Source organism: Schistocerca cancellata, chromosome 5, assembly GCF_023864275.1.
Source record: "Schistocerca cancellata isolate TAMUIC-IGC-003103 chromosome 5, iqSchCanc2.1, whole genome shotgun sequence".
Taxonomy (NCBI): Eukaryota; Metazoa; Arthropoda; class Insecta; order Orthoptera; family Acrididae; genus Schistocerca; species Schistocerca cancellata.
In genome coordinates this window covers 324,905,125-324,930,618 of record NC_064630.1, presented here as the reverse complement: position 1 = coordinate 324,930,618, position 25,494 = coordinate 324,905,125, and the positions used below count along the sequence as shown (strand labels likewise).

The 25,494-nt window shown below is 40.7% G+C and overlaps 1 protein-coding gene across 2 annotated transcripts in view; it reads left to right on the top strand.

The window, feature by feature from the left end:
- Positions 1–25,494, top strand: part of LOC126187497 (endoplasmic reticulum mannosyl-oligosaccharide 1,2-alpha-mannosidase) — a 124,437-nt gene that overhangs the window by 28,583 nt on the left and 70,360 nt on the right. For both annotated transcript variants that reach the window (XM_049928611.1, XM_049928612.1), the window contains 2 exons: positions 6,860–7,045; positions 24,561–24,709. In XM_049928611.1, coding sequence (XP_049784568.1) covers positions 6,860–7,045; positions 24,561–24,709 — 335 coding nt within the window. The remainder of the gene's footprint in view (positions 1–6,859; positions 7,046–24,560; positions 24,710–25,494) is intronic.

Here is a 25,494-nt window from a genome sequence, read left to right as displayed (position 1 = left end):
TCATTACCACCCTGCCTTCCTCCCCCGCAAACAGGCAGAGGAGGCTAGGCCACCTGACTTCCGCTCCTCGAATTGTGAAAGTTATAATGCACCATTCACCATGCGGGAACTCGAAACCGCACTTGGCCGATCACGGTCCTCCGCTCCAGGGCCTGATTCTATTCATATTCAGATGTTGAAGAACCTTTCTCCTGCGGGTAAAGGTTTTCTTCCTCGTACATACAATCGCATCTGGATTGAGGGACATGTTCCCGCATGCTGGCGCGAGTCTATTGTTGTCCCGATTCCTAAGCCGGGGAAGGACAAGCACTTGCCTTCCAGTTATCGACCTATCTCGCTTACCAGCTGTGTCTGTAAAGTGATGGAGCGAATGGTTAACTCTCGATTGGTTTGGCTGCTCGAGTCTCGACGCCTACTTACCAATGTACAATGTGGATTTCGAAGGCGCCGCTCTGCTGTTGACCATCTGGTTACCTTGTCGACCTTCATTATGAATAACTTCTTGCGGAAGCGCCCGACCGCGGCTGTGTTCTTTGATTTGGAGAAGGCTTACGACACCTGTTGGAGGGCGGGCATTCTCCGCACCATGCATACATGGGGCTTTCGCGGTCGCCTCCCTCTTTTTATTTGTTCCTTTTTATTGGATCGACAGTTCAGGGTACGTGTGGGTTCTGTCCTGTCCGACACCTTTCGCCAGGAGAATGGGGTGCCACAGGGCTCAGTTTTGAGCGTCGCTCTCTTCGCCATCGCGATCAATCCAATAATGGATTGCCTCCCAGCTGATGTATCAGGCTCCCTTTTCGTGGACGATTTTACCATCTATTGCAGCGCGCAGTGTACACGTGTCCTGGAGCGCTGTCTTCAGCGTTCTCTTGACCGTCTTTACTCCTGGAGAGTCGCCAATGGCTTCCGTTTTTCTGCCGAGAAGACGGTCTGTATTAACTTCTGGCGCTACAAAGAGTTTCTCCCACCGTCCTTACGACTCGGTCCCGTTGCTCTCCCAATCGTGGAGACAACCAAATTTTTAGGCCTTACATTTGACAGGAAACTTAGCTGGTCTCCACATGCGTCATATTTGGCCGCCCGTTGTACCCGTTCTTTAAATGTCCTCCGTGTTCTCAGTGGTATGTCGTGGGGAGCGGATCGAACCGTCCTACTTCGTCTATATCGGTCGATCGTCCGCTCCAAGCTGGATTATGGGAGCTTCGTATACTCCTCTGCACGGCCATCCATCTTACGCCGCCTCAACTCCATACAACATCGGGGTTTACGACTTGCGATCGGAGCATTTTATACCAGTCCCGTAGAGAGTCTTCATGCTGACGCTGGCGAATTGCCACTCACCTACCGGCGCGATATACTGCTTTGTCGGTATGCCTGTCGGCTACTGTCAATGCCCGACCATCCGTCTTATCGTTCCTTTTTTGACGACTCTCTTGACCTTCAATACGGGTTGTATGTCTCTGCCTTGCTACCCCCTGGAGTTCGCTTTCGTCGCCTCCTTCAACACCTTAATTTTTCACTCCCTGCAACCTTTCGAGTGGGCGAGAGCCGCACGCCACCTTGGCTCCAGGCTCAGGTCCGCGTTCACCTCGACCTCAGCTCGCTCCCAAAAGAGGTCACCCCCGGTTCGGTCTACCACTCCCGTTTTTTGGAACTTCGTTCGAAGTTCATCAACATGACTTTCATTTATACAGATGGCTCTAAGACCAATGACGGGGTCGGGTGTTCCTTTATTGTCGGGGCGCAAAGTTTCCAATACCGGCTCCATGGCCATTGTTCGGTCTTCACAGCTGAGCTCTTTGCCCTCTACCAGGCTGTTCTTTACATCTGCCGCCACCGACATTCTGCTTATGTCATATGCTCAGATTCCCTGAGCGCCATCCAGAGCCTCAGTGATCCGTACCCGGTTCACCCTTTCGTACACCGGATCCAACGCTCTCTCCAGCAGCTGGTGGACGTCGGTACGCCGGTTAGCTTTATGTGGGTTCCTGGCCATGTCGGTATCCCTGGGAACGAAGCTGCAGATGCCGCGGCCAAGGCTGCGGTCCTCCAGCCTCGGACAGCTTCTTGTTGTGTCCCTTTGTCCGATTTTAGCAGGGTCATTTGTCGGCGCGTCGTGTCGCTGTGGCATGCCGATTGGGCTGCACTTACCGACAACAAGCTTCGGGCCTTAAAACCTCTTCCCGTGGCTTGGACGTCCTCCTCACGCCCTTCTCGGCGGGAGGAGCTCGTTTTAGCAAGGTTAAGAATTGGACACTGCCGGTTCAGCCATCGCTATCTGCTGACGGCTGCGCCGGCGCCGTTCTGCCCATGTGGGCACTTGCTGACGGTTAGGCACATTTTAATGTCCTGTCCAGATCTTACCACACTGCGCCTCGATCTTAACCTGCCTAATACTTTCGATGCCATTTTAGCGGATGACCCACGAGCAGCTGCTCGTGTTCTTTGTTTTATCAATTTGACAAACCTCGCTAAGGACATTTGATGATGTTTTTTAATCCTCTGCCTGTCCGTCTGTCTTTTATTGTGTTTTCCCTTTTAGTTGTTGTTGTCAACTTGTGCCTCGCGGTGCATTTTTAGAGTAGTCAGGGCGCTAATGACCATTGAAGTTGAGCGCCCTAAAACCACAAAAAAAAAAAAAAAAAAAAATCAATATTCAAGAAAGGTAGTAGGACTAATCCACTAAATTACAGGCCCATATCATTAATGTCGATATGCAGCAGGATTTTAGAAACATATATTGTGTTTGAAAATTATGAATTACCTTTCAGAGAGTGGTCTATTGACACACAGTCAACAGGGATATATAAAACATTGTTCTTGTGAAACACAACTAGCTCTTTACACATCGAAGTGTTGAGTGCTATTGACAAGAGAGTTCAAATTGATTCTGTATTTTTAGATTTCCAATTGCATGCTTATGCAATATCATCTCAGTTATGTGACTGGATTTGTGATTTCCTGTCAGAGGGGACACATTTTGTACTACTTGATCGAAAGTCATCAAGTAAAACAGAAGCGATTACTGGTGTTCCCCAAAGTGTTATAGGCTCTCTGCTGTTCTTTATCTATATAAACAATTTAGGAGACAATCTGAGCAGCCGTCTTAGGTTGTTTGCAGATGATACTGTTGTTTATCATCTACTAAATTCATCAGAGGATCAAAACAATTTAGAAAAGAAGTCTGAATGATGCGAAATTGTCAGTTGACCCTAAATAATGAAAAGTGTGAGGCCATTCATATGAGTGCTAAAAGGAAGCCATTAAACTTCAGTTACATGATAAATCAGTCTAATCTAAAGGTCGTAATTCAACTAAATATCTAGAAATTACAATTATGAACAATTTAAATTTGAAAGAACACAAATGCGAGAGATGTACTAACGAGACGGTCTATAGTGCGCTTGTTTGTCCTCTTTTGTAGTACTGCTGCACGGTCTGGGATCCTTACCAGATAGAATTAACAGAGTACATAGAGATTTGTTTTGTATTATCGTGAAGTAGGGGGGTGGGGGGGGGGGGGGAGTGTCATGGATATGATACAGGATTTGGGATGGACACCATTAAAAGGAAGGAATTTTTCATTGTGCCGGAATCTTCTCACGAAATTTCAGTCACCAACTTTCTCCTCCAAAAGTGAAAATATTTTGTTGACATTGATCTACATAGGGAGAAATGATGATCATAGTACAATAAGGGAAATGAGAGCTCGCATGGAAAGTTATAGGTGTTGGTTTTCTTCACATGCAATTAGAGATAGCACTAATAGAGAATTATTGTGAAAGTGCTTCGATGAAGCCTCTGCCGGGCACATAAGTGTTACTTGCAGATTATCCGTGTATATGTGCTGTAATCTTGAATGGGATCTGAATCCACATCTGTTACCAAGGCACACAATGCAAAGAGCTAACCAAAGTGAACTAAATAATCAAGAGACAGAATGGCTGGGGGAGGAAAAAGGGGAGGAGGATTTTTGGCATATGCAGAGAAGATGTATAATGAAAATACTCTTTCTTTCTGTAAAAGAACAATGTATTACCAAATTTCTAGTGAAGCTAGTAAACAAAGTGAAAGTTTGTGAAGGTTTCCTTTATACAGAGTTCAAAAATCTTTACATGAACGACCCAAAGTTATGTTTTTGATAATACTACCTTCCCCGATCCTCCTCCACCTCCCCCCCCCCCCCCCCCCCCCCCACCCAAGAGTAGCCTTGTTATCAAATTTGGAGGAGTGTTGGAGATGGAACTTGTCGACTGCAGACAGTCCATGAACCAATTTGTGTAATTCACTGTTACTAGTACCAATGACCTTTAGGTTCTGCTTCAACATTCACATAAACAACAAAAAATAGTTTTGATGAAAATGTAAAATGATTACTGGAAATACATTTTGTCCTTATACTGTGTGGAGTTCCAGCTCTTCAGTATGTTCCCCACACTGTGAACATTTTTGTTGCTTTATGTTAGTGTGTGCCACACAGGACTACAAATATGCTGCACAAACAACACAGTACAGAAAAATCTCCATACTAACGTCTCCATAGACAATTTTAACAAAACTGGCATCTATAAGTTTACTTGTAGTTCACTCCATTCCGCTGACATATGCCAAACATGCAGGAATTTTAAAACTAAGTAATCTGAGTACCTCAGAGTCCTAGTGATAATATGCTCTTAACTTTAGCACATCATCATGTTTTGATGAGCATGTCAGAATAAGTTTTGCCCAAATCTTGTGTTTGTATATGAAAATCAATGATGTGATACGAGAGGAAAGCGAAAAAGTTGTAAAAAGCGGTGTATGTAACTTTAAAACTGAGCAGTACAACAGAAAACAAAAGTACTAAAAGTGTACCACTGCTACTGATACTCAAAAGAAATAACCCTTTAAGCAAATTCTTGGACTACTTTCCTAATGACATGCTGTCAAGCCATACAAAGGCGTAAAAGCAAGCCAGTGTGTAGAGATCCACCTTAACAATTGATGTATTTTCATATAACCAGTCAAAATAAAATAAATATGCATGTTACAGTTTTTAGGCCCAGAGCAGAAAAAAAAACCATGAATTTTGTATATTTTTATAGAAATAAATTGAGGCACATCGAAGGTGGCACATACATATCGAAACATGTTTGGGTAAGTACAAGAAGTATTACACAGTGTTTTGCAGGAGCAAAGTTTTTATAAGCCCCAATTAAAGCAGTATTGAACAGTTCTCTCCTAACCATTTTATGTTAAAAATTTGGAAATACGTGTTTCTGTGTCCACTATGAGTGTGCACCTTTTCATAAAGTAAAGCATTCGATTTGGCAGTTTTGGAACAATAAGTTACTGTGGCCACTGTAAATTCTGGGGATATATTAGGTACACCCTGAAAGGAATGGTCAGCAGGGGGTAGCTGATATGGCAGACTACAGTAGTCAGTTTGTGCAGCAGCAAGTAAAGAGCCTCTGTACATAAATAACCGAAGTTTCTTGTTCTGATGTGAGTATATCTTTGACAGCAATTTGAAATTGCTACAAAAATGAACATATCTGAACATTGTGAGTTATTATCAGTGATCACAACGCAGTGGAGTTTTCCGTTGTCCTTCAGCCACAAGTACAGAAAAAAGTGAGGCAACAGTGCAGTGAATTGAGGTAGGGTGTTATGAGTATCCATAATGAGAGGCAGGTCTAGTGTTGAGGCAAAAGACTTTGATGATTGTGTTAGTGAAAAACTGCCAGAAATCATTGCTCCACAGCTGATATTAGCAATGGTTTTTTTCCAGCAGCATTGAATAGTTAGTTTTTGGAAATATTTTGACTGTTACAGAAGAAATAAAGAGAAACTTTGCTCTCACATCATGGCTTCCTAGCACAGTTATGGGGTTCAAACAGAAATCCATTTAGTGTTCTCCTTGAAATTCACCAAAACCAGAAGTTAAAATATATTTTGCACGGAAAATATGGCAAGGGGTGGACCCTATGCAGAGGACATTTTAATACATTGTTCCACAGTATCAGAAGTGTATCAAAAATAATTGACTCAGTATAGAAAGAGTGAAACTGCATGTTGCTCTGGTAGTAAAGTTGTAAACTGCTTCTTTTATAGTCTTTTATTCCTAACTGGCTATTGATTTTGAAACACGCCTCACATAACATACAACTTCCCATTTTGACAGTGTGATACGCTTCTATCTTATGATCCTAACAGTATATGCCAGATAAGCTAGACAGTACAGTGGAGAAGTAGTTTACAATGTAGCTACACAAAACTGATACCATATTTACTGACGACTGCGCCCTTTCTTCATGATAGAAGACACATCCTTCCATATTATTTAAAAATTTCCCAACTTTTTGTTTGTGTGCTCTAGTTATAGGCTGCTCTAATTCTTTCTTCAGAGGATACAAACATTTTAAATAAATATTTTCTGCACACTGTTGATTTATTATGTATAATTTCAGTTGTTGTAAATGAATGAATTGACATTTCACTCGGCCTAAAGGTATCATTTCAGCAATTTTTCATCTTTTTACTGTTTAACTTAGTGGTGGTTGTTGTCTGTAGTGTAAAGACTTAGTTTGATGCAGCTCTCCATGTTAGTCTATCCTGTGCAAGCTTCTTCACCTCTGCATTACAAGTGTGACCTACATCCTCTCGAACCTGCTTACAATAATCGTGCCTTTGCCTCCCTTTACGAATCTTAACCCCATCTATTCCCTGCATAACCAAATTGACTATTCATTGATATCTCTGGATGTGGTGTCAGTATAACTCCTAAAATAGTGCTGTAGTATGCATTCACCCATTCCAACAAATGAAAGAATTTGTATAGTACTGTCAGATTTTTAACACCACTCCATTTTTACAGAGCCATCAAATGAGAGACAGTTGGCTGTAATAGCAGCATTTAAACATGCTTGGAATGGCTACAAAAGATTTGCATGGGGTCATGATCATCTCAGACCAATAACAGGAGCATTCCATGATTGGTTTTATTTGGGTCTGACCATTGTTGATGGGCTGGACACAATGTATATCATGGGTCTGAAAGAAGGTAATTGCACAGATTTACTGAAAATAAATTTTTCCAACACACAATTTGTAGTTTATTGAGTTACCAAGCGTGTATGTGTGTGTGCGTGTTGAGTTGCAGACAGGCACAATGAAAAGACACTTGCACATTAGCTGTCAGCAAAAGGCTTCTTCAGAAAAGGAAACGTATTCATTCACACAAGCAAGCACATCTCACATTCACGACAGCCATCTCCAGCAACTCGGACCAGCATTTCATTCTGAGCTCCCGGAGGTAACTGTCTTGTGTGTGAGGTTTACTTGCTTGTGTGTGTGTGTGTGTGTGTGTGTGTGTGTGTGTGTGTGTGTGTGTGTGTGTGTGTGTGTGTGTTTCCTTTTCTGCAGAAGGCTTTGGCCAAAAGCTAATATCTAAGTGTCTTTCATTGTGCCTATCTGCAGTCTGCAACTCAATGTGTTATCTCTACGATGAATAGCAATCTACCTTTCTGCATCTGACATCTAAAAATGCTACCAGTCACTAGGACTTAAATGGAGGAACAGTCAGTAGAGCCTCAGGTATTGTAAGATTTTATACAAACTTATTATTTTGCTGTAGTATTTACTACTTTAATTAAAGTAGCTGTGACAGCAAAAAAGTGTTTCAATTAATTCCAAAAATAATTGCCTTCACTCACAAAACATTGGTAACATGTCTTCAAACTTCAGACAACTATACCGTCAGCAGCCTTGATGGGGACAGAATTCTTCCAGTGACATTTGGCTGCTTCAGTGTATGATAGTCATTCAAGAAGAATGCTAAATATTTTGGGCCCTAACCACCTCCATTTAATTTTCATTACATTCCTTTATGATGTGCGCTTTGGTCTATATCATAATCTTCTTGTTTGTTTTCCTGTCTCTTCACAGTGCCCATCTTGAATATCTTCATTGCTCATTGAATTGCCTTCAGTTTTTGAATGTTTCTTATTCATGTAATTACCAAATATGCAGCAACCAGTCGCAAAATCATGTTTTATTTATTCAGTTTTGCAAATTGATTTCAATTGATTAGCAGCCATCATCGATGCTTTCAACCAATATGTGCCCTGAGTAGTAATACTTTATGTTTGACCTCTGTTTAAGACAGTATTACTACTCAGTGCACATATTGGTTGAAAGCACTGATAATGGCTGTTAATCAGTTGAAATCGGTTAGCAAAAGTGAATAAATAAAACAAGATTTTGTGACTGGTTGCTGCATATTTGGTAATTTTATGGTTTACGGTCGCTGCACGACTTGGGAACCACATGGAGCCCACCATTTATCTTATTCACGTATTGCCGTTATCAGTCAAAGCCAATAATAAACACTAACTGCATAGTTCTTGTTGCAGATATACTGGAATATTCATTTAAAAACACTGTTTGCATTATCAAGAGCTCTCCAGGCCTGTTTTTTTTCCTGCCCATCCAGTCATTGATTTCACGGTTTATTTGTATTATTTTTTTTAACTGTGTGTTTATTACATTTTATTTCAGTATTATTACAAGTGATTTTCCAGCCTGTTTTCAAATACTCTCTATGGAATAGTTCCATACATTGTTCAGATTTATCTGCTTCGGAGACAAACAGTAAGATGTTACCATTGAAATAAAGTGGTTGGCACAAGTTCCGTGTACATGTTTTTTCATATTCCCAGCTTAAGGATTTGAAAACTTCTTCCAGTACTGCTGAGAATAGTTTTAATGGTATGGAACTTATTTGCCTAACTCATTCTCCAACTCTGAATCTCTGCTATTGTGTTGAGATATAATGGAAGCTGTAGCACTTACATATATATTCTCCAGTGTACAAATATGGATTGAATTGGTGCCTCATTTATCGATGGCTCTTGGCACAGATTTTGCTCAAACTGAGCCAAAGCTTTCTCAAAATCTGTGAATTACATCTTTAAAATTTTTTTTGTGCTATACACCACATATTAATCCTGTTTTTTTTCCCCCATTGCTTGAGTAAAAACTAATGAATCTATAGTTTCGTTCTTTCTATCTCCTTTCTTGTTAAGTAGTAGAAGTACAGTGTTGTTCCAAATGTTCTTAAACAATTTTCCAGATTCCTTTTGTGTTATTCCCCTCCCCCACTCCCACCTCTGCTGCTTTAACCAACTTTATAGGATCTTCTTCTTCTTTTTTTAAACCCTTGGCAGGCTTTATCCGCCTTAAGAAGTCGCCTTTTAAGTTTTACTCACAACCACTTTTGAGATAAGATGTTACTATTGTTTTAAAATATGTGAATTTGTCATTTGTTGTTGTTGTTAAAACAGTGGCAGCTCAGAAATTGACTGATTAGTTTGTTTACAGTGAGTGGTAAAAGGGGTCGACAGAAGCGTCCGATCCCACACGTCGGCTTTGACCCATGACGTAAGGGCGTTGTCATGTGTGACGTCATGACGGCGCGGAGTTTGGTTTGTGAGTGTGGCGTGTTTGTAGATGTCGTCGTGTTGTGGTTTGTTGTGCTCTCTGGTGTTATGTTCAGGGTTTTCGTTTGTGTGGTGTAATGGGCTCAGTTTGCTTTTGCTGATTATCTAGAATTGTTCGAGTGTCGGCTGTGTTTGTAGTGGAATTCGTTTCAGTGAGTTAATGGTTTTATGTGAAGGTTAATTTAGTGCTGTTCACTGTACATCGTGTGGTAATTTTAGTAAAATTAATTGGTTGTTGTTTTTGTTCAAGAATGGATATGACGGATAAAATTAACAGTGCGCAGGTCAAGGGAAGTGTTCGATCCCATTGTGTGGCTGTGTATGTTGATATTGGTATCGGGAGATGTTTTTGAGCTATATAGGCCAAGGGAAGTGTTTGATCATAATTTATGGGATCGGGAGCTGCTGTTGAGCTATATAGGTCAAGGGAAGTGTCTGATTCCAGATGATATTGTGTTTAGTGGTATTTGGGGAGTTTTGTGTGGTTTTGTATGGGGGTGAGTGTCTAAATTTGTTTATATTTAATTTGCCCCCACCCAAAAACACCCCATTTCCCGCACTTGTCCCGTTGGTGTCATTAGGCTTTTTGTGGAAAGTGTGTGTTTGTTTTTCGATGTATTTTCGTCCTCATAATGTGTGCGTACTGACTTTATATGCGCCATATTGGAATCGTTGTTTATGGTCGTTTCTGCCATATTTGTGATGTCATGGGTCAAAGCAGACGGGCGGGATCGGACGCTTCCGTATTTCCGGTAAAAAAGAAAAGTTTTTAAAAATATAGAAATTTCACTTGCAGTTTTCGTTGGATAATTTTTATTTTAACAAAAATACCGTGGATTGATTTGTCCAACTGTTTTTAACCAGTCACCTTCATAAAAGACTGTTCACTATTGGTTTGCAGATGTTGTTGTGGTTGTACTTCCATCAGTGATGACTTTCTTCATAGTCAATCAGACGTGGTTGTTAAGTCCCCTCCCCCACCACACACACACACACACACACACACACACACTTGAACTTCAGTGCTGTGTTTAAATTGGATGAAGAGGATCAGCTTGTGATTTATCATAAGATAGAGGCATTATTAGGAATGTTGAATCATTAAATTTTGCATTTAATATAGCTCAAAAAAGATCTGTTCCTGATGGCTCCCGCACGAGTTGTATCTCCAAATACCTCTCGTGTCAATTTGTGTAAGGAAATGCTTTAAAAAATTTGATTGACATCATTATGGGAGATGGAGAGCTCGGATATATTTGTGCGAGCCAGAAACTGAGCAGAAATCAACTAATTGGATGTTAAAGATTAATTAAAACTAACAAAATCAAACAATGGAAAATCCAGGTAGGATTATCAACAATGTAGGAAAAGGTAGGAATATCAACAATGTAGGAAAAGATAGATTCCTACTTACCAGAAAGGAGACATGTTAAGTTGCAGTCAGGCACAATTAAAAGACACTTACGTAAATCTTTCAGCCACAGTATTCATCAGCAAAAGAGAAACTCGTATCAACCATACATACAAGCACATGCACCTCATGCACACACAACTACCAACTGCAGAATTTCAGGGCCAGAATGCAGTTATCACGTGGGATGCAAGCAGCAATCTGAAGGGGAAGGGGAAGGAATAGTACTGTGTGGGTGGGTAGAGAGACAAATGCTGTCTGGTGGAGTGTGCAGGAACTAGAATGCCAACAAGCACAGCATCAGAAGGTTATGGGGCAGAGAGCTGGGGGGGAAAGGAGAAGACTGGGGAAAGATGGGCGAGTGCATTGGCAGAGGACAGCAAATAAACAGGGTGGGAAATGAGAAGAGGGAGGAGATAATAGGACAAAGGGGTTGAAATTATTGGTTGGAGGGTGTGGGGGCAGTAATGTATCGTAGGTTGAGGCTGGGATAATTACGGAATACGAGAATGTGTTGTTAGAATAACGCCCATCTGCGCAGTGCAGAAAATCTGATGGCGGAGGAAAGAATCCAGATACATCAGGTAGTGAAGCAGCCATTGAAATAAAGTATTTTATGTTCAGGTGCATGTTGTGCCAGTGAGTGGTCTGTTTTCTTCTTGACCACAGTTTGGCGGTAGCTGTTCATCCTGGTGTACAGCTGGTTGGTTGTCATACCAATATAAAAAGCTGTGAAATGGTTGTAGCAGAGCTGGTAAATGACATGGCTGCTTTCACAAGTGGCCCGGTCCCTGATGGGGTATGATAAACCTGTGGCACAACTGGAATAGGAAATGCTGGGTGGGTGGATTGAGCAGGCCTTGCACTTGGGTCTTTTACAGGGATACAATCCTTGTGGCCAGGAGTTGGGCTTGAGAGTGGCATAGGGATGGACTAGGATGTTGTGGAGGTTGGGTAGGCAACGGAACACTGCTTTAGGAGGGGTGAGAAGTATCTCAGGTAGGATGTCCCTCTTTTCAGAGCATGATAGGTAATCAAAGCCCTGGCGAAGGATGTGGTTCAGTTGTTCCAGTGGTACTATGTGATGAAGGGGACACTCCTTTGTGGCTGGTCCCTAGAGGTGGCAGATGGATTGGAGATGTGAAGGGAAATGGCATAGGAGATCTGTTTACAGACTATGTCTGGGGGACAATGCTTGTCTGTGAAGGCCTTGGTGAGACCCTCAGCATATTGAGCAAGGGTGTCCTTGTCACTGTAGATATACCATCCCTGGATGGCCAGACTGTATGAGAGGGATTTTTTGGTGTAAAAGGGATGACGGGTGTCAAAATGCAGGTACTGTTGGTGGTTGGTGGGTTTAATGTGGACAGAGGTGTGGTTGGTGCCAACAGAGAGCAGGAGGTCAACATGTAGGAAGGTGACATGCTGGATTGAGGAGGACTATGTGAAGTGGATTAGAGAAAAAGTGTTGAGGTTGTGAAGGAATGAAGATTGGGTGTGTTGGCCCTCAGTCCAGATCATGAAGATACCATCACTGAACCTGAACCAGACTAGGGGTTTGGTATTTCAGTAGGCAAAGGAGGTCTCTAGATGGCCCATGAAAAGGTTGGCACAGGAGGATGCCATGCAGTGCCCACGGTTGTGCCAGGGATTTTTTTTACATACCTTCCCTACAAAGGAGAAGTATTTGTGGGTTAGGATAAAGCAGGTAAGGTGTATGAGGAAAGAGGTAGTGGTTTTGGAGTCTGAAGGATGTTGGGGAAAGCAGTAAGACCCTGAGCATGAGGGATGTTGGTGTAGGGAGGTAGCATCAACAGTGACAAGTAGGGATCCAGGAGGTAGAGGAGTGGGGGAAGGTGGATTGTTGGTGGAGGAAGTGGTTGGTGTCTTTGATGTGGGAGGCTGCATTATGGGCAATTGATTTGAGATGTTGGTCAATGAGGGCCAAAATTCTTTCATTGGGTGCACAGTAACCAGCCACAATGGGGTGTCCAGGATTGTTGGGTTTGTGAATTTTGGGGAGCATATAGAAGGTGGGTGTGCAGGGTGTTGTAGAGGTGAAGAGGGAAATGGATTCAGTCAAGAGGTTCTGGGAAGGGCCTAAGTCTTTAAGCAGGGATTGGTGGTTGTTTTGGACTTTTGGAATGGCCCGACCCATCCTGTTTCTCAGATGCTACCTAAACCATGGAATTCCCCCAAACAGCCTAACCATAAAGATTCCGATCTCTGGATCCCACCCCTCCTTTTACAATGACTTACATCTTTTCAGATTCCACTAATCTGTGGCCCTCACAAACCAGGTACTGCAAAGAAACATCTCAATGGCACAGACATCCCAGAACCACCTCTGCTCCCTCTGCAAGATACTACTACTGGGCAATCCTTACTCAGTGCATCACATCTGTGAAACTGAATCTCTTGTGCTCCAATACCTTGAGGACCATTTCAGACACAACCTCCATAAGTTATGAACCTGCTGACATTCTGCTTTCACCTCAGGGCACCATTATCAAACCCCAATTGTACCCAAAGTGTTCCTCCTCCTCCACCCCTCATAGCAGATAAACCTTCCCTTGCTGATCTTTTCAACTTGCCACATTCCCTCAAACTCCATACCGACTCCGCACAAAATCCAGAACCAAAACATTTCCGTAATGCTGTTGTTAACCCTCAGACCCATAGAAGTTTCAGTTTTATCCAAAGGCCTCACCTTTAGCTTTACACCTAGATTTAACTATGCTAGAATTGTCAAAGACTTACTCTTTTTCTCCTGATGCCTGCAATGGAAGCACTTCTGTCACCAATCCCTCCAACCAAAATCACCCTAATTCCAACATTGAAAAAGCCTCTTCCAGTTCATCCCACCATCCAGTTATGATCCTCCTTCCCACTCCCACCTAATCACCTGCTAGTCACCTTCCAGGAATTCCGTATCACCAACTTAGCCTCACTATCCTTCCTCAAGGACCTTCCTCAGAAAACCAACATTTCGTAGAAAAGAGAATAGCCACACATTACCTCAAAACAAATCCTGAATCGTACTACCTGCAGGCAAAGGTTGCACCACTGTTGTTATGTATCACAGTGACTACCTGGGAGAAGGCCTGTGCCAGTTATCTGACTCCTCCATCTATAAACTCTGCCGGAGTATCCCATCCCAGAAATCCAACACAATCTCCAATCCCTGCTTAAAGCCTTAGCCCCTCCCCAGAACCTCTTCCCTGAATCCATTTCCCTGCTCACCCGTATGACACCCTGCAGGCAAGTCATTTACCAGCTCTGCTGCAACCATTTCACACCTTTTTATAGTGGTATGACTACCAACCAGCTGTACACCAGGATGAAATTCCACCACCATATTGTCACCAAGATCAAAGTAGACCACCCCATGGCATGGCCATCTGGATCCTTCCCTCCACCACCAGCTTTCCTGAACTGCACATATGGGAGTTATCCGTAAAACACATTCTCCACTCCCTTTATTGTCCCAGCCTTAGCCTACAGTAACATACCTCCCCACACCCTCCATCCAACAGTTTCTACCCCATATCATCTCTTCCCCATTCTTGTTCCCACCCTGTTTATTTGCAGTCCTCTGCCAATGAATCCGCCCATCTTTCCCCACTACTCTCCTTTTTCCCCACCTCCCTGCCCCTCGACCTCCTGACGCTGCACCTGTTAGCAGTCTAGTCCTTGCACACTTCACCAGACAGCGTTCATCTCTTTCTTCACCTTATACTACTCTCCCTTCCCCTTCTGTGCCCTTGAAGATTGCTGCTTGCGTCACACGTGATAGTTGTGTTCTGTCCCGAGATGCTGGAGTTGGCGGTCATGTATGCATGAGGTGTGCTTGCTTGTGTGTATGAATGGTGAGAGTTTCTCTTTCGCTGATGAAGGCTGTGGTCGAAAGCTTTATTAACTGTCTTTTAATTGTGCCTGTCTGCAGCTTAACATGTCATCTTTATGGTAAGTAGCAATCTGTCTTGTCCTACATTGTTAAAACTAACAAAATTTATTCATTTGTGAAGAACTTTAAAGAAAGATGAACTAATAGTTCCAAGTTTCATTATCAATAGTGTACACTGTAACTACAACATACGATCTGAAGATAAGGGACACTACCTGTAACAGGTCACTTTGTAATTTTAAAAAATAATAGTAACCCACAGACAGAAAATAACCATATTTTGTACTGATTATTTGACTGAGAAAAATTGAATTAATCTCTCATTGCACTTGATTTATCACTAAAATACAAATTCTTGCTCCTGTGCATTAAAAAATGCATGGGGAGTGATTTTCATTGCCCCTAAAAACTGTTGGATCCTTTGAAAACCATGTTTTTGAGTTACCAACATCAGAGTAGAAAAACTGTTTCCTGAATTGGTTGACATATTCAAAAGTGCAGAAATTTTAAAGTGAAAATAGTTTGAGAAACAATAAAACAATTTGTACCAATAATCTCCCCCCCCCCCCCCCCCCCAACACACCTCCCAATACTTATGTAAAAATATCAAACACAGTCCTCATACTTTTTGTATGTCATTACTTTTATTATTAAATATCTGTTCACATGTCCTGTTAACCATTAGCCATGCGCATTAGTGCTGCCTCCAGAATGGGAAGGTGTGCTGGCTCAGATTGAATCCACCTGCTGGATTAAAAATGAATGCTGGTTTGTCAACCAGCCTCGATGTGGTTTCTCGGCGGTTTTCCACATCCCACTGGGTAAATGTCGGTCAGGTACCCAAGTTCTACCTCAGTTCAATGATTCGCAAACATTTAGAATACTTTGGTCACTTTCATACAAGTAACAGACCGTGCAAACTGTTGAGGTACACGTATTCTGTCCTAGGGGTTAAAGGAGTGGTGATAGGAAGGGCATCTGGCCACCCTTTAATTTAACCAGGCCAAATCTGTAACAGCCACATTGACCCTAAGCTGATGCAGGACAAAGGCACAAGGAAAAGAAGGAAGAACTATCTATATTTATGATTAATAGCTTGAAATTGTTGTTTTTCATGGTAACATTCATGAGTAAATACTTTGTATAGTTCTTGCTGTGTCAGATTTGTGAATCTCGAACTTTCAACAACTTCGTCCATCATCATCCAGAGATTATATTTCAGTACGCCACTAGGTACTCTAGTTGGGTAAATTGTATCATGGAGATGTCACGGAACTTCCATATGCTACCAGAAATTATCACTGTCCGTGACTGAAGAACTTCGGTAGCAATGCTGATTTTGTTAGATGGATGACTCAGTTGATTTCTCTGTCGCCCTTCAGCATCAAGCACCCATTTCTATGCACCACTAAGGATGTAGCCACTGTCTCAATTAAAATTGTTGTTACACATTCTGATCTCAGTGGGTTGTTGGATAAGCAATCCCTTTTGGTATATGTACGAGATAATGTTCTTATTTTATGAGACATAATAGTATGTTTGTTCATGAGGGTGTATTCAGCAATGGCAGATTTGTAGAAATTTTAATATTTAATATCGTATTGGTACTCTGTGCAGCATTCTGAAATTGTTCATATTGACCAACCAAATTATAAATTCCAAGAATACTGAAATCAAGGCTGTCTTTTACTGGGTGCAGCATCTCTCTAATTTTCTTGAGTGGTTGGAAAATGGGGTGAGTACTGTGTCTGTTTAGGACTTTGCCCATTTTATTGATCATAGCTCTAAAGAAAAGAAGGAATGCTACTGGCTGATAATCTTCTGGAGGAGTATCTCTGTGTGTTTCTAGCTTAATGTGTCAATCACAATAACAGTTTTTGTAGAATACCTTTCTTAAATATGTAATTTCAGAATTGGAAGTGTTCCTTGTCACACTTTTAGCTCTGTGCGTCAATGTATTGAAAACTGCTTTCTTGTGGGCTGGATGATGAGAGCTTTGTGCACAGAAATATAGGTCAGTGTGTGTTGGCTTTCAGTAAACAGAGTGCCCTAGCTGCCCATCTGATATTTTTTCAAATAGAACATCTAAAAATGTTAATTATAATTCTCGCTCCATCTCAGCAGTGGACTTGATATTAGAGCACATACTATTCATATGGTCAATGAACAGGTAAAGAGCTAAGATTCCATGTGGCGAAATGAGCAAAGTGGGTGGCTAAGGCACTCTGTTTATCAGAAGGTAACATGTTTCGCCAGTATATCGCTTCATAAATCTTTCATCATCCACTCCATAAGAAAGAAGTTTTCAGGACACTTATACGCAGAGCTAAGAACTATCTGTGACAAGGAACACCTGGATTCCAAGATAAAATATCTGATGATGTTGTCTTCAGTCTTGAAGACTGGTTTGATACAGCTCTCCTCACTACTGTACCCTGTGCGATTCTCTTCATCTCCAAATAACCACTGCAACCTAAATCCTTGTGAATCTGATTACGGTATTCGTCTCTTGGTCTCCCTCTACAATTTTTACCTGCCACACTCCCCTCCAGTACCAAATTGGTGATCCCTTGATGTCTTGGAATGTGTCCTATCAACCGATCACTTCTTTTAGTCAAGTTGTACCACAAATTTCTTGTCTTCCCAATTCTATTAAGTATCTCCTTATTAGTTACATCATCTATCCACCTAATCTGCAACATTATTCTGTACCACCACATTTCAAAAGCTTCTGTTCTCTTCTTGTCTGAACTATTTACCACCCATATCCCACATCCATGCATGGCTACACCCATGACAAATATCTTCAGAAAAGACTTCCTAACATTTAAGTCATGTTAACAAATTTCTCTTCTTCAGAAATGCTTTTCTTGCCATCGCCAGTCTACATTCTACATCCCCTCTACTTCGACCATCATCATTTATTTTGTTGCCCAAATAGCAAACTTTTCTACTACTTTATGTGTGTCATTTGCTAATCTAATTCCCTCAGCAGTCACCTGATTTTAATGTGACTACATTCCATTATCCTTTTTTTATGTTCATTTTATATTTTCCTTTTAAGAGACTGTCAATTCCATTCAAATGCTCTTCCAAGTCATTTGTTGTCTCTGACAGAATTACGGTGTCTTCAGCAAACCTCAAACTTTTTATTTCTTCTCCCTTGATTTTAATTCCTACTCCAAATTTTTCTTTGGTTTCCTTTACTTCTTGGCCAGTGTACAGATAGGGGATAGGCTACAGCCATGTCTCACACTCCCTTCTCAACCACTACTTCCCTTTCATGCCCCATGACTTTTACAACTGCTGACAGGAGTCTGCACAAGTTATAAATGGGCTTTTGGTCCCTGTATTTTACCCCTGCTACCTTCAGAATTTCAAAAACAGTGTTCCATTCAACATTGGCAAAAGCTTTCTCAAAGTCTACAAATGCTATAAAAACATTGGTTTGCCTTTTCTTAACCTGTCTTCTAAGAAAGTCGTAGGGTCAGTATTGCCTCGCGTGTATCTACATTTCTCTGAAATCCAAACTGATCTTCCCTAAGGTTGTCTTCTATAAGTTTTTCAATCATTCTGTAAAGAGTTTGTGTTAGTATTTTGCAACCATGACTTATTGAACTGATAGTTTGGTAATATTCACACCTGCCAGCACCTTCCCTCTTTGGAATTGGAATTTTTATATTCTTCTTGAAGTCTGAGGGTATTTCGCCTGTCTCATACATCTTGCATGCCAGATGGAGAGTTTCATCAGGGCTAGCTCTCCCAAGGCTATCAATAGTTCTGGCAGAATGTGATCTACTACTGGGACCATGTTTCAACTTAGGTCTTTCAGTGAATTGTCAAATTCTTCTCGCGGTATCAATTCTCCCATCTCATCTTCATATATGTCCTCTTCCACTTCTATACAATTTCCTTCAAGTCCATCTCCCATGTAAAGACCCTTTGTTCCCTTTTGCCTGCTTTATTTGCAGCATTTTTATATTTTATTCTTTCAACAATTAAATTCAATACCTTTTGTGTTACCCAAGGGTCTCTATTAGGCCTTGTATTTTTACCTATTTGATCCTCTGCTGCTGTAATTATTTCGTATCTTAAAGCTACCCATTTGGCTTCTACTGTTCTCATTTCCCCTGTTCTACTCAACTGTTGGCTAGTGCTCCCTGTGAAACTCTCAACAACTTCTGGTTCTTTCAGCATATTCAAGTTCCTACCTTTTTGCAATTTCTTTGGTTTTAATCTACAGTTCATAACCAATAAATTGTGGTCAGACTCCACATATGCCACTGGAAATGTCTTACAATTTAAAATCTGGTTCTGAAATCTCTGTCTTACCATTATATAATCACACTAAAACTTTCTAGTGTCTGGGTCTCTGCCACATATACAACCTTGTTTCATGGTTCTTAAACCATGTGATAGCAATGGTGAAATTATGCTCTGGCAAAATTCTACCAGGCGGCTTCCTCTTTCATTCTTTTCCCCCAGTCCATAATCACCTATTATTTTTGCTTCTCTTCCTTTTCTGTCTGTCAAATTCCTGTCCCCCATCACAGATTTTCGTCTCTCTTAACTATCTAAATAATTTCTTGTGTGTCATCTTACATTCCTTAGATTTCTTTATCATGTGTAGAATTAGCTGGTATATAAGCTTTTAATTCTAAAGGTGGCAGGGGTAAAATACAGGGAGCGAAAGGCTATTTACAATTTGTATAGAAACCAGATGGCAGTTATAAGAGTTGAGGGGCATGAAAGGGAAGCAGTGGTTGGGAAGGGAGTAAGACAGGGTTGTAGCCTCTCCCCAATGTTATTCAATCGGTATATTGAGCAAGCAGTGAAGGAAACAAAAGAAAAATTTGGAGTAAGTATTAAAATCCATGGAGAAGAAATAAAAACTTTGAGGTTTGCCGATGACATTGTAATTCTGTCAGAGACAGCAAAGGACTTGGAAGAGCAGTTGAACGGAATGGATGGTGTCTTGAAGGGAGGATATAAGATGAACATCAACAAAAGCAAAACGAGGATAATGGAATGTAATCGAATTAAGTCGGGTGATGTTGAGGGTATTAGATTAGGAAATGAGACACTTAAAGTAGTAAAGGAGTTTTGCTATTTGGGGAGCAAAATAACTGATGATGGTCGAAGTAGAGAGGATATAAAATGTAGACTGGCAATGGCAAGGAAAGCGTTTCTGAAGAAGAGAAATTTGTTAACATCGAGTATAGATTTAAGTGTCAGGAAGTCATTTCTGAAAGTATTTGTATGGAGTGTAGCCATGTATGGAAGTGAAACATGGACGGTAAATAGTTTGGACAAGAAGAGAATAGAAGCTTTCGAAATGTGGTGCTACAGAAGAATGCTGAAGATTAGATGGGTAGATCACATAACTAATGAGGAAGTATTGAATAGGATTGGGGAGAAGAGAAGTTTGTGGCACAACTTGACCAGAAGAAGGGATCGGTTGGTAGGACATGTTCTGAGGCATCAAGGGATCACCAATTTAGTATTGGAGGGCAGCGTGGAGGGTAAAAATCGTAGGGGGAGACAAAGAGATGAATACACTAAGCAGATTCAGAAGGATGTAGGTTGCAGTAGGTACTGGGAGATGAAGAAGCTTGCACAGGATAGAGTAGCATGGAGAGCTGCATCAAACCAGTCTCAGGACTGAAGACCACAACAACAACATAAGCTTTTACTACTGCGGTCTATCTTAGCTACAATAGTGTGTTCGCTATGCTGTTCATAGTAGCTTACATTGATTCCTTTTTCTTATTCATTATTAAACCCACTCCTGCATTACCCGTGATTTTGTTTTTATAACCCAGTATACACTTGACCTGAAGTCCTGTTCCTGCTGCCACCGAACTTCACTGATTCCCACCATATGTAAATTCAACTTACGTCTCTCACTTATTAAATTTGCTAACATACATGCCTGATTAAGGGATTGAACATTCCATGATCCGATCTGTAGAATGCCAGTTTTGTTTCTCCTGATAATGACATCTTCCTGAGTAGTCCCCACCTGGAGATCCAAATGAGGGGCTATTTTATCTCTGGGATTTTTTGCCCAAGAGGATGCCACCATTTAACCACACAGTAAAGGTGCATGCCCTCAGGAAAAATTACGGCTGTAGTTTCCCCTCGCTGTCAGCTGTTCGCAGTACCAGCACAGCAAGGCCGTTTAGGTTAATGTTACAAGACCAGATCAGTCAATCATCTAGACTTTTACCACAGCAGCTACTGAAAAGGCTGCTGTGCCCCTCTTCAGGAACCTTAAATTTGTGTGGCTTCTCTACGGATACCCTCCATTGTGGTTACACCTACAGTACAGGTTTCTGTATCACCAAGGTATGCAAGCTACCCCACCAATAGCAATGCCCATGGTTCATGGGGGGCAATATCTGATAAGAAACATGTCCCAAAAGAATGGCTAAAATGGTTGAGATATTAAGTTAGCCATATCTAAGAAAGAAAAACACTGAGATACTCAATGATCAGAAGATGAGCAGCTCATAGAATTCCTCCTTGTCATTAGAGCTATGAGAAATAAAATAGGCAAAATGTTGGATGGACATAGTATTCATTCCATTTTCCAACCGCTGAAGAAAATTAGAGAGATGTGGTGCCTAATAAAAGACAGACTTGATCTCAGTGTTCCTGGAATTTTAAAACACCTTGTGAATGGGATAGCAGTTACATTTCTCAGTCAGTACGAATGATTTCAGAATGTCACACAAAAGCAAACACCATTTAAATATTGTGATATTGATGAATATGCTGTTGCTGAACACAGTCTTGTGAACAAACAATTGTCTTTTACAAAACAGGAATATTATCCCATGTGTATACTTACTGAGATTTGATTATCAAAGAAACCACTGAGATCACAATGTGTGACAGTGGCTACACGCTTAGTGGTGCTTGGAGACAAGTGCTTGATGCTGAAAAGCAACAGAGAAATGAGTTGTGTCATCCATTGACTAAAAAAATGAGCAATGCTCTTCAGTCATGGACAACAACATAATCTCCCGTAGCATACGTAAATTCTGTGACTTCATGACGTCTCCATGACAAACTGTAATTTGGCCAACTAATGTACCTAATGGTATACTGAAATGTAATCTCCTGTCAGTGACGAAGGAGGAAGCCACTGAAAGTTTAAGATTCACTAATATGATGTGCAAGAACCCCCTTGAAGCATTTATTCAATATCTTGAACTATTCAAACATTTAAATAAATCTTCAAACGTTCACACAAATTTTATCTTCTTCTCTGCAGTTGTTAGTCACAAAAATATTCTGTGTATGTTATCTCACTGCCTGAAAGAAATTTACAAATATCTGTGGGGATGAAAGATACAGTTTTTCACACTGCTTTGAAACAATAATTTATTTTTCATTGCTAATTTTAGACCTAAGCTGATCATCAAATGGCAGTGAGGACATCTTGTACAAATTATTGCATTTTTATCCTATAATATGGAAGAGTATTAGTGATTATGTAGTTTACAAAAACTTATATGCAGATTCTAAGGTCTACTCATTCTGCATACTTCAGGAACAGAAGTTTTTTATATGTTGCATCTTAGGAACCTCCTTACTCTATGCCTACCTTGGCTCGTGGTTGAGCATATCAGACATCAAAATCAATTTTGTGAATCACATAACTTCAAAATAGTTTTTATCTTGTACTTAGTACGTATTTTATAACACATTAAATTTTTAAATTCTTTTTTGAGAAACTATGCTATACAACAAAATAAAAGTAAAAGAGGGTTCACATCTTTGATCATGTACATTACGTCACAAATTTATGTTGAAAAAATTCATGTAAATATTACTGTTGTATTTGGAACAATTATCCTCAGTTGTAAAATCTTTCCATTTATAAGACACGAAACAGTTTCATCTTAATAAACATGGATACAGTTGTACCTTGTATCACAAATAGACAGTATCATGTAACTATAATTGCAGTAGTGTTATCGGCATTTGTTGAAATGTACTTACTTTTCCCCATACTTTCATTTTTTAATCGCCATGGATGCTCCCCTTGACCTATATAATTGGACATATGACATCTGCTCAAAAAATTACGGAATGTTGACCACAAAATTTTTCTTTTACTTATTGTGCATAGTCTCTTTCGAAATACTCTCCTCCATAATTGATACACCACTCCCAACGCCGTTTCCACTTCCAGAAGCAGTCTTGGTATGCCTCTTGCTGGGTTGCGCAAAATGCCATCTGCGAATTTTCTTTTATCTCATATATCAATGCAAATCTTCATCCTTTCAATGGGGTATTCAACATTGGAATTAAAAAGAAGTCCGCAATGGCCAGGTCTGGAGAGCTTGGAGAATGAGGCAGTATGGTGATTTACTTTCTTGTGCAGCACTCGCACATCAACAGGGATGAATGTATGGGTGCGTTATCATGATGCAAGAACCATGAATTGTCTCGCAGTGTTTCAGGCCATTTCCTTCTCACATTTTCTCACAGGCACCGTAACACATCCTGATAGTACCATCGATTAACAGTTTGTCCCCGTGGCATGAATTCATGATTAACGAATCCTTCAAAGTCAAAGAAAACTATCAGCGTGGCTTTGACATTTAATCTGACCTGACAAGTTGTCTTTGGTCTTGGAGAACTTTCCCTGACCCACTGTGAAGAGTGAACCATGGTCTCAACATCGTAATCATAGACCCACGTCTCATCACCAGTAATGATTCTCTTGAGGAACATCTCATTCTCATTTGCGTGACCTAAAAGCTCATCACAGGTTGCGAGGCGAAGGTCTTTCTGGTCTTGACTCGTGAGCTGTGTGACTAACTTGGCAGCTACACAAAGCATCCAGGATGCTGTGTCAGGATTCCATGACATAATCCAGCTGAAATGTTACATTCTTCTGCAATCTCTTGGACAGTCTGTCTTCGATTGACACACACAATTTCATTAATGTTCCTGACATGAGCACTGTCACTAGATGTAGAAAGGCGTCCTGAACAAGGATCTTTAACTTCTGTCCAGCCATTTTTAAACTGTGTGTGTCATTTGTAACACCTAGCACGGTTTAAGCACTCGTCACTGAATGCTCCCTGTATCATTTGTTGCATCTTGATAAAGATTTTCTTAAGTTTCACACAAAATTTAATGCAGATGCGCTGCATTCTCAAGCTGTGCAGCACATTGTTCTTCTTGGTACAGCACTGAACAATAACTAACAGATATACAACAGTGAAACTTCTGCAGCTACACAAATACAGGTGTGTGCAAGGATGCCAATTGCATTTCACTCCAGCACACCATTGACACAAAATTACAAATGTTCTGGAATTTTTTTGAACAGACCTCGTATTGGAGCGTTACAGTATGCTCTGAATTTCACAATTTAAAAAAAAAAAAAAAATCGCATCTAGTACTAACAAGGTATAGTTGGCTGAAAGGAGTGGAGAAGAATATTTGGAGGAAAAGAAAAGATTGTGTAACTGTATTGGCAGAGTGCTGGCGGGAGAATAAAGGAAAATGTGTAAAACAGATCCAGCCATTGGCTGGAAGTTGTCTCTGGTAATGAAGTTTGTGTAATATTTATTCGGATAGTAGGAAATTTTGATTAGTATTTTTATTACATGGAGACTCATGAGACTCATAATTAAGTATTTCAACATGAAAGTACACTGGCAGTAGTAAAATGTAAAATAAAGCAGTTTATTTTAACCATTTTCGTAGTTATGTACTTGTTTTTCTTTTTCTACAGAGTTCGCAGAAGCTAGGAACTGGGTGGCTGAAAATCTCCATTTTGATATAAACAGAGATGTGAATCTCTTTGAAGTCACAATAAGAGTCTTGGGAAGCCTCCTCAGTACTTACCACCTCTCTGGAGACAAAATGTTTCTAGACAAAGCTGTAAGTTAGTACGCAAATGCTATAAATTTTCCAGTCTGTATGATTTGAATTGTGTCTCCTTGGTATATAGTGATGAAAAGCTCTTGGGTTTCCAGTCAGATATCAGTGTTAAAATATCACAACATTTCAAAGTGTGCCATACACATCATCTTGAATAAACAGTAGAGTTGCAGCTGTATGGTGAAGCACATGTGCCAGCAGCAGCAGTTTCTGTTACCACACAGCATTTAGTCTAGTCTTTGTTCTCATGTGTGTCTGTGAATAAATGAATAGTAATCTGAGTTTAAGTGTATGACTAGTGTAGATTAATTTATTCTAAGTATTTGTGTGTTTTAACAAGAGGAAAAAGATAGATTACTACTCACCACAGAGAAATGGTGTTGAGTGGCAAACAGGCACATAGAAAGAAGAAGATATCATTAGCTATTGTACTCAGCCTTTCATCTCTCTCTCTCTCTCTCTCTCTCTCTCTCTCTCTCTCTGATTTTGTGTGTGTGTGTGTGGGGGGGGGGGGGGGGTTGCTGTATCTCTGTATCTGTGCCTGATTGAAGGACCTAGCCTGACAATAGCTAATAATCTCTAGCAGTCCTTTTTTCAGTGTGCTTTTCTGCCACTCAGTGCCTCCTCTGTGTAGTAAGTAGCACCATATATTTCAGAAAAAAGGTTAGTGTCACATGAGCTGATTTTGTAATGTAGTGATAACCTAAAACAGCATAACAGCCATAATTATATTGCATCTAGTAGCTGCTTGTTTTATTATTATATTCCTTGTATAGATGAATATA